The sequence below is a fragment of the Cenococcum geophilum genome, assembly GCF_001692895.1.
Source record: "Cenococcum geophilum 1.58 unplaced genomic scaffold K441scaffold_14, whole genome shotgun sequence".
In the NCBI taxonomy this organism is placed as follows: domain Eukaryota; kingdom Fungi; phylum Ascomycota; class Dothideomycetes; order Gloniales; family Gloniaceae; genus Cenococcum; species Cenococcum geophilum.
Window position 1 is genome coordinate 943,568 of NW_027137572.1, and position 14,862 is coordinate 958,429.

The following is a 14,862-nucleotide window of genomic DNA, read 5'->3' on the forward strand; positions in this document are numbered from 1 at the left end:
TAACATAATTATAAGTCTCCTTTAGCCGATATACGCTACTACCGCTATAATATTTGCTAAATCTACCTATAGCTATATAGCTGCCAGCTCTTTAGATGCCTAGATATATAACCTAACTAGGGGATACCGCTACTTTCTGCCTATTAGGATAAACCTTATCTACTAGGGGTTTAAGCCAGCTAGTACTACTTCCCTATCTAAAAGAAAGTAGTAAGGCTCTTATTCTAAAATAAAGTAGAAGTCTGCTAGCGTTTTATCGTTATATAGCATATACTATACTTCCCTATACTTCCTTAAATTCGCCTAGATAATCTAGAGTTCTCTATTTATAGCGCTATTATATAAGAATCCTATCTATCTCTTTTTTATATATTAGGCATTTACGGTATAAGGCTTAGTAAGGACTCTAATAGTTTATACAGTATAAATTAACCGTCTTATACTAGAAATAGCCTTTCCGCCTATATATTTTATATATATTAGGTTATATATAGTCTTTAGCCTTATATCTAAACCTTTTATATTTATAGTATGCTATAGGGGTACATTGCTTCTTAAATAGTGATATAATAATTGCGCCTCCCCTAAATAATACGTTATCTAATGTAAGCAGCTTTTTAGCATCCTCCTTTATTACTACTTTAATAATTACTAATATATGCTAGCCGCGCGGCTTTAGTTGCCTAAGCTATCTTATTATATATACCTCTATACTATTCTCTATCCTAAAGCACTTTATAGCTAACTTACTTACTTTCCCGCTATTAATATCTATTACTAAAGGTACTTTAACCTAGTCTACTTTAACCGTATACTACTTAGGTCTAATAAGCCTTACCCTAAGGATATACGGTTTAAGCTATTAAGTAGTTATCTGCCTAAATATAGCTTTTTTTATCTTTTTCCACTAAGAATCTAATAATGCTTGCGCTATTGCTTATTTACTATATACGGAAGTTTTTAAATATAGCTTCCGTAAGCCTGTTAATATCCTTTATACCTTATATAATAGTTTATTTTACTACTTTAATAGTAGCTACCTTCTCTATTACCTCTAAACCTATATAGCTAATGTTTATTACTAGCTGCCGGTTAGGTTTTTTAGAGTTCCTAACGCTCGTTATTTATAATAAAGTTATCTCTAACCCTACTATACCTCTACTTACTGTACTTTTACTAGCCGCTACTAACGCCTATAATTATATTGGAGCTAAGGGAGTATTTAGTTATGCTTATAAGGACTAGATAGCCTTTTAGAGTTTAGCATTTTACTTTTTAAGGCTTTATTATTCTAATTTAATGTCTACTAGGTTATTTCTAATACTCTTAATAATACTATTTTAGCTTATAATAATATTGCTTTACTATACTATAGTTTCTTTAAGGCTTTTAATAAGTTAATAAAATTTATTATAATTAATGCCTCCTCCTTTATATTTAGGTAAGGTAGAAACTCTTACTATAGAGAATAAAGGCAGTATATACTGCGTAGCTTATAGTCCAATTTATAGTACAGTTGTTTACTATTTAAACTATACTAATTATTAAGAGCGTGTTCTTAGCGACTGCTAGGTCTCTAGCACCTTCGCGCTTAGTTTCTTTATACGTCTTAGTGGAGCTACTAGCAGATCTAGAGGTGGTGTTACTGTTACGCGTTTAGGGGTAGAAGCAGCTATCGGGGCTTTAGGGCTTCGTTTAGTGGGCTATAGGGGCCGCCTTATAGCGGGAACTAGCTAAACAAAAGACTAGGATTTAATTAAAAGAATATCTGAGATAAATATCCTCCTCTTTTAAAAGTTCTTAGTTGTCTTGTAGACCCTTAGCTGTTTATAACATATATATATATATATGTATATTCTATTATAGCTATACACTATTTAGGGTATAGGCCGTTATAGAGCGCTAACTAAATACTTCCTGCTATTAATATGCTTGCTCTAGTTTAGAAGCTAACTATAAGAACTATATATCTATTACCTAACGCTATACTTAACTAAGGAATAAATAAAGGAAAGTAATGTGTTACTATTAATGAAAGTTAGAGTTTAGAGGCGAGCCTAAGTAAGTAGTTTTCAATGCCTTATATCTATAGGGCTATTCTAGCGTTATACGCTTTTTAATTAGTAATATACCAGTAGAGGTACGTATAGAGGAGGCTTACGGTATATTCGGTTAGATAATTAGAGGAGGAATTCTTAAGAGTCTTCGCTTATTAATATTGGCTTCTATACTCTTTATATCTTATACACTTAGGTATAAACATCCGGTCTCCTTTATAAATTTAATTATAGCTTTAACTACGCTAATATCTAGCTTCTAGTGCTTAATTAGGCCGTTAATATTCCTGCCTCCTTCTTGTCTGTATAAGTAGCCTCCTAATATATATAATAGATCCCCAAATCGATCTCTATATTACTCTCTTAGTTTAATCCTCTACTGCGCCTACCTCCTACAAAAGAAGAGGAAGTGCTATATTAACTCTATAAGCCTATAGTCGCATAACGCCGTCTCTAATATATTAATTTTATAGAGATATTCCTTTAGAAATAACTTGCTGGTCCGTAGCTGCGTAAAAATAGCAGCTTTTAAGCTAATTAGCTGCTAGTATAATCCTGCAGCCTTTCCAAGGTAGAGTACTACGTCAATCTTCCTTATAAACTTGCCCGTATTAAATCTTCCCAATAGAAGTAGTCCTATTATTATCTCAGCTTTTTTTAACGCCTGCGTTATAAGGTACTATAGGAGGCCGTCTCTTTATAGTGGCTCCTCGCTCTCTAGTCTTATTGCTACTTTAGCAAGCTTATCGGCCTTCTTATTTTCCACAAATCCTAAGTAGCCTAGAATCCAGTATAGCGTAATATTATTCAGCTAAAGCTTCTTTAAGATCTCTATAACTATTTTCTGGTAGGCTCTAGCCCTCTAGCTCTATACTAACAGCAACGCTAATTATAAGTCGGAGAATATTCTTATACTAGATGCAGGTATTAGAAAACCTACTTAGTTAATAGCCGTATACGTAGGGTCCTATGGCCAGTTAACTGCCTTGCTGATTGCTAGAAGCTCTATAAGGTAGGCGTTGGCCTAATTAGAGCTTACTACCGTTTTTGAAAGCGTTGCTTTAGATAGCGTAGTATATATACTAACTCCTACCCTACTATTACGTACTAATGCATTAACGTATATGTTAACCTGCCCTAGCTTATAGTCTTTAATAATAGCTTAAATATAATTTTCGTCCTTATATATTACCACGTTAGGCTTAGCCACCCACGGCGGGTATGTATATGGTTTGACCTCTAGTACCCTATTTACCTAGATATCCTCGCATATCTTTACTATCCTCTAAAGCGGCGATCGGTGCCGTCTATAGAGCCTCTGTCTTTAAATCATTTAATAAGGATATAATTTGCCTAGTTTATAGATTGACACCTAGAACGCAATAGCCTAGTTACGCAGCCTTTGCTTAAGAGGGAGCAAGCCAGCTTCTACTTCCGCTATTAGTAGGGCGATAGAGCGGAACCCCCTAATAATAGCTTATGCCGTAATCCTCTGCGCCTGCTAAAGGAGCTATATTAACTTTTATATCGCAAGTAGGTATTATATTAGCGACGTATAGTCTACTACTAGTAGGACCGAGCTCTTAGCTAGCTACTTAACGCTCTTAAACTATAGTCCCTTTAATCTACGCAACGCTAGCGCCACTTTAGTGGCTTTGCCTACCTTATCTGCTAGGTGCGCCTTAAACCGTAGCTCCTTATTAAGGATCACCCTAAGGATTTTAACTTCCTAAGTTAGGGGGATCCCTTTTCCTTTAAATTGGAGCGGCGTAGTAGTATCTCTGCCTGCTTCTTTATATCTAGTAAGGTAGATAAATAACGTTTTCTTTGCTTTAAATTAGGCTCCACTAGTCCTCTCCTATTTCTTAAGCATTGGTATAATCTCGCCCTAGATAATCTGCGTGTTTTCCTCCGCCGTAGGGCCTATAACCTATGCCAAGTAGTTATTAATAAAGGCCATAGAGCTGCTATTTCTAGGTGCGCTTTATATAAGATCCGTGTTAAAGAACAGAAAAAGTATTAGGGCTAGTGCTGATCCCTACGGGAGACCTACCTATGGGAGCGCCTATACCTCTAATGTATATCCGTTAATTAGGATATAGGCTTAATAGTTTATATAAAAGTCCTACACCCATTATATAATCGTCTAAGGTATCTAACGCTGCTATAATCTCCTAATTTCCGGCTCTATGGCCACATTATTATACGCACCCTTAATATTAAATAATACTAGAGACAACGTCTTCTTTCCTCTTTATGCTTTAAATACGTCCTTATAGAGATACAATAGCGCATATATTATTAACCTTTACTTCCTAGCTCTAAAGTACGTCTTAGGTAGTAGGCTGTATTCCTCTACTAGGTATGCTATCCTCTCCGCCACTAGCAATTTAAGTGCTTTTCCTAGCGTTGGGAGGAGGGAGATCGGCCTATAATTATTTACTACTATATAGTCCCCCCGCTTTAGCTTCTGTAGCGGTATAATCTTTACTACCTTCTATTCTTAGGGTACCTTTCCTATCTTAAGTGATTTAGTAAAGAGAGTGGTAATCTTACCACTTAGTACGGGCTATAGCTCTCGCTATACCCTAGCTAGTAGGCTGTCCCTTCTAGGAGCTTTATCTAGGCTAGCCCTAAACACAGCTGCCTTGACCTTATATTTAGCAATAGGCTCCTATAGCAATTGGTTATAGCTAGTTATAGCTTCCTCCTCTTATTCGCACGGCGGTGGGACCGGAAAGAATACCTAAAGTAGTTCTCTTACAATATTATAGTTCTCTATAACGACTTCTCCCTATCTTCTATCCTTTTTAATTAGTAGTATTCTAGCGAACGCGGATATAGCCTATAGATTAAGGTATTTTAACGCTTTTTATATATTATTACTGTTACTAAGGAATTCGTCCTAATAGAGCTTCCTATGTCGCCGAATAGTCCTATAGAAGAGCTTCTTTGCTCTTGCTGCGATATTATATAGCTTAAGGTTATCCCTTTCTTACCTTCATATCGCGCTATTCCTATTCCTCTAGTATATATATAACTTCCTCAGCGTTATAAGGTCTTCGTTCCACCATCTTTTTATATATAGTAATAGTTTGGCCCATTAGCAGTGTGCTTTAAGGGCTTTATTAATTTACCTATTAAGGTAGTTAACTATTTCGTCTATATCTTTTATAGGGAATCCTATCTCTTTCTATCGCTCCACGTCTTTTTATATCTTATCCTAGTTTGCATTCTTAATAAGTAGCCTCTCCTGGCTCTTTTACGTACCTATATCAACCCAGAAGCTAGTGTAGATAGCTCTATAGTCTAATCTATACTTATACTCCTAGATAGCGCACTTTACTAGTTTATTTACTAGGCCCGGGGTTATAAGCATAAGGTTAATTATTAATATTCACCCCACGTCGCTTTTAAACGTAGGTATTCCTACTAGAAGTAGGCTCTAGAGTAACTAGTCCGCTATAAAGTCAATAATTAGTGCGCTTTCTTCCTGCGTTAATGTAGTACTAATATAACTTCCTCCCTATAGCGGATTATGCCGATTAAAGTCACCTATAATTACTACCTTGGTATATAGGTCGCGTAATAGTTTACCCTAGATTAGCCTATTAATTATCTCTAGTCTACTAGAGAGCTCCTCTAGGTTCTCTTCCTTGGTTCTTCTTAAATATTTATCTAGAATATATACCGACACAATTATAAGTCTCCTTTAGCCAACGTGCGCTACCACCGCCATAATGTCTGCTAAATTTACCTGTAGCTATATAGCTGCCAGCTTTCTAGATGCCCAGATATATAACCTAACTAGGGGATACCGCTGCTGCCTACCTATTGGGACGAACTTTATCTACTAGGGATTTAAGCCAGCTAGCACTACTTCCCTATTTAAGAGAAAGTAGTAAGGCTCCTGGCCTAGAATAAAGTGGAAGTCCGCTAGCGCTTTATTATTATATAGCACATACTACGCCTCCCTATACTTCTTTATATTCGCCTAAAGGATCTAAAGTTCTTTATTTATAGCGCTATCGTATAAGAATCCTGTCCATCTCTTTCCTATATACTAGGCATTTACGGTATAAGGCTTAATAAGGACCCTAGCAGTTTACGCAGTATAGATTTACCGTCTTACACCGGAGATAGCCTTCCCACCTACACATTTCGCACATATTAGGTCGCGTGTAGTCTCTAGCCTTATGTCTAAACCTTTTGCATTTATAGTATACTATAGGGGTACGTCGCTCCTTAAATAGTGATATAATAATTGCGCCTTCCCTAAATAATACGTTGTCTAATATAAGCAGCTTCTCTATATCCTCTTTTATTGCTACTTTAATAATTACTAACGCATACTAGCTGCGCGGCCTTAGTTGTTCTAGCTATCTCATTATATATACCTCTACCCCATTCTCTACCCTAAAGCGCTCTATAGCTAACTTACTTACTTTTCTACTATTAATATCTATTGCTAAAGGTACTTTAACCTAGTCCGCCTTAACTATATACTACTTAGGTCTAATAAGCCTTGCCCTAGGGATATACGGTTTAAGCTATTAAGTAGTTATCTGCCTAAACATAGCTTCTTTATCTTTTTCCACTAAGAATCTAATAATGCTCGCGCTATCGCTTGTTCGCTATACGCGGAAGTTCTTAAGTATAGCTCCCGTAAGCCCCTTAATATCCTTTATACCTTACGCAATAGTTTACTTTACTACTTTAGTAGTAGCTACCCTCTCTATTACCTCTAAACCCGCTTAGCTAACGTCTATTACTAGCTGCTAATTAGGTTCCTTAGGGTTCCTAGCGCTTATTATTTATAGTAAGGTTATCTCTAACCCTACTATACCTCTACTAGCCGCTACTAATACCTATAATTGTGTTAAAGCTAAGGGAGTGTTTAGTTGCGCTTATAAGGACTAAATAGCCTTTTAGAGTTCGGCATTTTGCTTTTTAAGGCTTCGCTATTCTAATTTAATATCTATAAGGTTATTTCTAATACTCTTAATAATGCTATTCTGGTTTATAATAATATTGCTCTACTATACTATAGTTTCTTTAAGGCTTTTAATAAGTTAATAAAATTCGTTATAATTAATACCTCCTCCTTTATATTCGGGTAAGGTAGAGACTCTTACTATAGGGAATAGAGGCAGTATATGCTATATAGCTTATAGTCCAGTTTATAGTGCGGTTGTCTACTATTTAAACTATACTAATATTTAGGCTTGTGTCCTTAGTAACTATTAGACCTCTTACACCTTCGCGCTCGGTTTCTTTATACGTCTTAGTGGAGCTGCTAGCGGGTCTAGAGGTGGTGTTGCTGATACGCGTTTAGGGGTCAAAGCAGCTATTAGGGCTCTAGGGCTTCGTTCAGTGGGCCGCAGGGGCCGCCTTATAGCGGGAACTAGCTAAACGAAAGACTAGGATTCGATTAAAAGAATGTCCGAGATAAATATCCTCCTCTTTCAAAAGTTTCCTCGCGTGTCGTAGGGAGGGTACAAGGGGGGTAACATAGCTGTTTACAACAAGGGTATGGCCAGAGCGGGTCGGCCGCCCTCCTTGCTAGCGCGCCATGCAGAACATCTCTGCGAGGTACAAACACGTCTCCAACTGCCAACGACAACGGCGCCTCATCGCTAGCATGCCGCAGCCGCCATCCTTCTCAACCTCGAGGTATCCATCATGCACAGTACCGCTGGACCTCTCTCGACCTCCTCTACACCAAACCTTAGTCCTTTCCTAACACGATGCGACGGCTCCTCCGCTCGTTCCGATCGAATAAGCAGGCCGACCCCAAAGTTCCCCAAGGCTTGCAGGTAGTAACGGAGGGCATCGACCCGATCGTCGAGTACGTGTGCTTTCCCAATATGTCGTTTCTCTTTTCAGTAGCCAACGCGATTTAAGCATCATTGCTGTCCATGGCCTCAACGGGCACCGTGACGAAACGTGGACGGCAGGCAACGGCGTCAACTGGCTCCGCGACCTCCTCCCCCAAGACCTCCCGAATGCTCGCATAATGGCCTGGGGCTACGATGCGAACACTTATAGTCGCTCTCGCGTTAGCTGCTAGTACCTCTACAATTATGCAAGAACACTGGTTTCCGACCTGTACTTGGAAAGACTATTAACAGAGGTACGCAATAGACGAGATACATAATAGCAACGGCTAAGGGATTTAAGCAGACAAGCAGGCGCCTAATTATCTTCGTCGCGCACAGCTTGGGTGGTATTATTGTCAAGAGCGTGAGATGGTTATTCTATACTTGTCCCTATATTTAGCTAACGGACGTAGGCCCTTATCCATTCGGATGTTGCTCGATAAGGCGCCCTTAAAGAGCATTAATTAATTAAGCTATTAACGTACGGAATTGTGTTTATAGGTACACCACACTAAGGCGGTAGCGGTGTGGTGCTCGGAAAACTAATGGTTAATATCGCGTCTGTATTCGTGGCGGCCGACAACCGGCTGCTCTAACATCTTAAGCGAGACTCGGAGTGGCTCTAACAGTAGCTCGGACAATATGGGCCGATTAGCGGGGATTTTATTACTAAGTTTGCCTTTAAGGAGTACGAAACTCCGACGGTCCTAGGTCACTTAATTATAGTAAGTTACGATATTATTAGTATACGGCAGCTACTAAAACGACTAGGTTATTCCCTAGGCGTCCGCCGTGGTACTAGGAGCATTTAATGCCGAGCCGATTGTTATATACGCGGATTATATTTATATGGTTAAATTTGGGTCGAAATCGGATACTGGATATAAGATAGTATCGGGCTACGTATAACTAATAGCTGTAAGTGCGGGCAACGCTATTAGTCCGCGGTGGGATATGGAAGGTAGAGTTAATATAGGTATGTAGTCTTAGATTAACAGGTTCTGTTATTTATAGGCAAAGACGGTAGTAATAATAATAATTATTTGCAGTTCGCTCTAATGAGCCCGTTTAGTCGTTTACTATTTAGTTTAGTGTGCCAGAAGTATCGGAAGTAAAGTATTTTGTAGGCCGTGATGAGGAACTTAACAGAATCTATAAAAAACTTGGGAATGACGGTTCTTGTAAGACAGTCGTTGTGCATGGCCTTGGTGGGATAGGGAAGATATAACTTGCCTTAGCTTACGCAAAACAACATAGAGATGAGTACTTGGCGGTGTTTTGGGTGAATAGTAAGGATGTAGATACGCTGAAGTAGGGATTTGTCGCGGTCGCGAGACGCATTTTTCGCGATTATTTGTCACTAGTCCATTTAAAGACGGTTGTTGAGGGTGGCGATCTGGACGAAGCGACGGATGCGGTTAAGAGATGGCTAAGCAACGCCGGAAATAATCAGTGGTTGGTTATTTACGATAACTATAATACACCCAAGCTTCTAGGATGTAATAACGGGAGAGCTTTTAACATTAGACCCTTTCTTCCTAAGGCTTATTAAGGAGCCATAATTGTTATAATAAGGTCTTCCCAGCTAAGATTAGGCTATCTTATCCCGCTAAGGAAGCTCTAAAATACCGAGCACGGATTAGAGATTCTATTACACGCGTTAGGACGGGATAGGTTGGGTAATAGTAGGTATACTTCCCTCCATTATTGTAGTTGCTAATCCCACGTTAAGATCCCAATGCTTAAGAGTTGGCCCGTAAGTTAGATGGTCTTTCTCTTGCTCTTACAATAGCCGGAGCCTACCTTTACTAGGTATTAACTAGTTTCGCTAAGTATCTTCGGCTATATAATAAGCTATAGCTCTAGCTCTAGTAGAAGTCTCTATAGATACTATTATACGAAGACAGAGCACTGTATTCCACGTAGGAACTTTTACTAGTCTATATTAAACAGCAGAGCTCACTTATAGCGAAGCTTCTTTAGCTATAGGCTTACTTTAATAACTAGGATATCTGGCTTAAGCTTTTGCAGGAATGTTAGTAAGGCCTAAAGTAGTTGTTAGAGCTAACGCAAGACTAACTTAGCTTCAATAAAGCTATATAAGTGCTATACGATTATACATTAACTAAGGTAGATATCGCTTCTAGGATTAATAGTATAGAATTAAGAGGATACAGTATATATAGCTGTATACATTTATAGACGGTATATGTTTTAAACAATAGATGGGATTATAGGATGGCTAGACTTGCACTAAACTATATAGGCTTATATATGCTAGATAGAAAAAGGGCTAGGTACTAGATTATAGAGCAGCAGCTTCTTTAGTATGCTAAGAGATAGCTAAAGCTAATTAACTATAGTTTTACTAATTTAGATAATAAATTAATGTTTAATATAGTCCATAACTTGGGCCTTCTCTACGCGGACCTAGGAAGGCTTAATAAGGCTAAAAAGATATGCTAGCGTGCACTATAAGGATGTGAGAAGGTATGGGGTCCAGACTATACATTAACACTTAGCATAATTAATAATTTAGGTAACCTCTATAAGAACCTAGGAAGGCTTAACGAGGCTAAAAAGATATACTAGCGTATACTATAAGGATACGAGAAGGTATAGGGTTTAGACTATACATTAACACTTAACACGGTTAACAACTTAGGCCTTCTCTACGCGGACCTAGGAAGGCTTAATAAGGCTAAGAAGATATACTAGCGTATACTGTAAAAATATAAGAAGGTATAGGGTCTAGACTACATATTAACACTTAACACAGTTAATAACTTAGGCCTTCTCTACGCGGACCTAGGAAGGCTTAATAAGGCTAAGAAGATATACTAGCGTATACTATAAGGATACGAGAAGGCATGGGGTCTAGACTATATATTAACACTTAACATAATTAACAACTTAGGCAACCTCTACAATAACTAAGGAAGGCTTAATATGGCTAAAAAGATATACTAGCGTATACTGTAAGGAAAGGAGAAGGTATAGGGTCTAGACTATATATTAATACTTAACACGGTTAATAACTTAGGCACCCTCTATAAGAACCTAGGAAGGCTTAATAAGGCTAAGAAGATATACTAGCGTATACTATAAGGATACAAGAAGGTATGGGGTCTAGGCTATATATTAATACTTAGCACAGTTAATAACTTAGGCAACCTCTATAAGAACCTAGAAAGGCTTAACAAGGCTAAAAAGATATACTAGCGTGCACTTAACAAGGCTAAAAAGATATACTAGCGTGCACTATAAGGATACGAGAAGTATAGGGTCTAGACTATATATTAATACTTAGCACAGTTAATAATTTAGGCAACCTCTATAAGAACCTAGGAAGGCTTAATAAGGCTAAAAAGAATACTAGCGTGCACTTACAAGGATATAGAAGGTTACTTAGGGCCGGAAATATTTAAATCTTTTTACCGGCTCTAAAAACGATATAGGGCTTACTTTCCTCTCTAGCGTCAAGATCAAGTATGAGGATGCTAAGATTACTATATTTAACAGCTCTATTAGGGTACCAAAAAGTAGTTAGAGATTATTCACTATTCATGTTAAACTTTGTAAAACAATCTTGCTACTTTAGGTAGGGAAGGAAATAAGACTTAGCGCTATATAACTAATTAAGAGTCTATACAAACGCGCAAGCAACGCATACTATTGTAACCTAGTATAGGCCATAAACTACAAACCTCCTAAAGGTAGTATCATAAATACTAGAAAGAATCTTAGCTTTAAAGCGGACCTTTTAAGCTAACTGACTAGCCGGACAAAACGAGATTTATTACCTTTATATTACGCTGCAAGTACGATAGACCATGCATAAGCTAGCAGGCGGCCAGAAACTTAGTTATATCTTTCTCAAAATCATACAAGACAGCGCGGAGCGAAACATGTAACATATTAGTAGTGAAAATAAGTTAAGCTTAGTATCATAGGCTGATATAATAAAGCTATAGCTAAAAATCTAGCAGAGCGCATTACTATTAAACGAAGACAGAGCACAGTATTCAACGAAGGAACTTTTACTAGTCTATATAACACAGCAGAGCTCACTTATAGCGAAGCTTCTCTAAACTAGTAGGCATACTATAATAACTAGGATATTGGCGTAGAGCTTTTGCAGGATGTTAGAAGCCTAAAGTACATGTTACCTGAGCCAACGCAGAGCTACTAACTTAAGCTTAACAAGGCTAAAAAGATATACTAGCGTGCACTATAAGGATACGAGAAGGTATAGGGTCTAGACTATATATTAATACTTAGCACAGTTAATAATTTAGGCAACCTCTATAAGAACCTAGGAAGGCTTAATAAGGCTAAAAAGATATACTAGCGTGCACTACAAGGATATAAGAAGGTACTTAGGCCGGAAAATATTTAAATCTTTTTACCGGCTCTAAAAACGATATAGGGCCTTACTTTCCTCTCTAGCCGTCAAGATCAAGTAGAGGATGCTAGATTACTATATTTAACAGCTCTATTAGGGTACCAAAAAGTAGTTAGAGATTATTACCTATCATGTTAAACTTTGTAAAACAATCTTGCTACTTTAGGTAGGGAAGGAAATAAGACTAGCGCTATAACTAATTAAGAGTCTATACAAACGCGCAGCCAACCGCATACTATTGTTAACCCTAGTATAGGCCATAAACTACAAACCTCCTAAAGGTATAAAATACTAGAAAGACTTAGCTTAAAGCGGACTTAAGCTATACTAAGCCGGACAAACAGATTTATTACCTTTATATTAACCTGCAAGTAGAATATAAGCTAGCAGCGGCTAGAGACTATTATATTAAATATATAGACAGCGGAGCGAATATGTAATATATTAGTAGGAAAAGGTATATATAGGCTGATAATAGGTATTAAAAATTGCAGAGGCATTACTTAAAGTAGACTGGCTTAGTATACGAGTTATATAACACGTAGAGCAGCGTCTCTATAACTAGTAATGCTAATAAACTGGATAGCGTAGAGCGGAGGGTTAAATCCAGTCCATTTACCTGGCCTCCTCTATCTACTCTACTCCAGTAAAACTATTATAAATTACTCTTTTAAACCTAGTAATTACCTAGGCTAGGTACTAGAGTGCATAGACTTGAAAATAGCTGCTCTATCTACTCCATTTCTTAGCGCTCTAGTTTATTAGTATTACTGTCCATAATAAATAAAATATAAGTGTAAATAAATAACTTCTTAAGCATTAGCTTATATATTAAACTAAGAGGGGTATCCCTTTAGCTGGTAAATTTAGTCCTAGTATAGTTATCGATAAGAGCTAGCTAATAAAGTTAATAGGATTAAGGCTCCGTAACTATACGTATATAGTTACGGAGCCTTAATCCCATTAACTCTATTAGCTAGCTCTTATCAATAACTATAGGACTAAATTTACTAGCTAAAGGGATATACTAAGTTAGAAAGTAGGATTACGTTTATAAATAGGCTTTAGATATATTACTTAGAGGGCAGTTATAGTTCTAGTACGTATCTATAGCGAAATTAGTACTAGGGTTAGTAACGGGTTTATTACCACTAATACCTTAGCAGGTGCATTAGTAAGTGCTAAAATGTTCCCCATAGCACGCTAGTAGAGAAGGCGGCCGACCCGCTCTGGCTATACCCTTATTTTAAGGGGCAAAGACTAAGAACTTTTAAAAGAGGAGGATATTTATCTTAGATATTCTTTTAATTAAATCCTAGTCTTTTATTTAGCTAGTTCCCGCTATAAGGCGGCCCCTATAGCCTACTAAACGAAGCCCTAAAGCCCTAATAGCTGCTTCTACTCCTAAACGCGTAATAGCAACACCACCTTTAGATCTGCTAGCAGCTTTACTAAGACATATAAAGAAATTAAGCGCGAAGGTGTTAGAGACCTAGTAGTTACTAAGGACACACTTTTAATAATTAGTATAGTTTAAATAGTAGACAACCGCACTATAAATTGGACTATAAGCTACGTAGTATATACTGCCTTTATTCCCTATAGTAAGAGTCTTTACCTTACCTAAATATAAAGGAGGAGGCATTAATTGTAATAAATTTTATTAACTTATTAAAAGCCTTAAAGAAACTATAGTATAGTAGAGCAATATTATTATAAGCTAAAATAGTATTATTAAGAGCATTAGAAATAACCTAGTAGATATTAAATTAGAATAGTAAAGCTTTAAAAAGCAAAACGCTAAACTTTAAAAGGCTATTTAATCCTTATAAGTATAACTAAATACTCCTTTAGCTTTAATATAATTATAGGCATTAGTAGCGGCTAGTAAAGGCATAGTAAGTAAAGGTATAGTAGGGTTAGAAATAACTTTACTATAAATAATAAGCGCTAGAAACTCTAAGGAACCTAACTAATAGCTAGTAATAGACGTTAGCTATATAGGTTTAGAGGTAATAAAGAAGGTAGCTATTACTAAAGTAGTAAAATAAACTATTATATAAGGTATAAAGGATATTAATAGGCTTATAGGAGCTATATTTAAGGACTTCCGCGTATAGTAAATAAGTAATAGTATAAGCATTATTAGATTCTTAGTAGAAAAAGATAAAAAAGCTGCGTTTAGGTAGATAATTACTTAATAGCTTAAACCGTATATCCCTAGGTAAGGCTTATTAGACCTAAGTAGTATACGGTTAAGGCGGACTAGGTTAAAGTACCTTTAGTAATAAATATTAATAGTAGGAAAGTAAGTAAGTTAGCTATAGAGCGCTTTAGGATAGAAAATAGTATAAAGGTATATATAATAAGATAGCTTAGGCAACTAAGGCCGCGCGGCTAGCACGTATTAATAACTATTAAAGTAGTAATAAAGGAGGATACTAAAAAGCTGCTTACGTTAGATAACGTATTATTTAGGGGAAGCGCGGTTATTATATTACTATTTAAGGAACGACGCACC

At 37.0% G+C, this 14,862-nt stretch overlaps 1 protein-coding gene across 1 annotated transcript; it reads left to right on the forward strand.

The window, feature by feature from the left end:
- The first annotated feature begins 7,560 nt into the window (after nucleotides 1-7,560).
- Nucleotides 7,561-8,296, forward strand: K441DRAFT_657484 (uncharacterized protein). The gene is made up of 3 exons (XM_067648184.1): nucleotides 7,561-7,905; nucleotides 7,962-8,142; nucleotides 8,249-8,296. The coding sequence occupies exons 1-2, from the start codon at nucleotides 7,805-7,807 to the stop codon at nucleotides 8,125-8,127; spliced, it is 267 nt and encodes an 88-aa protein (XP_067505645.1). The 5' UTR covers nucleotides 7,561-7,804; the 3' UTR covers nucleotides 8,128-8,142; nucleotides 8,249-8,296.
- The last annotated feature ends 6,566 nt before the right edge of the window (nucleotides 8,297-14,862 follow it).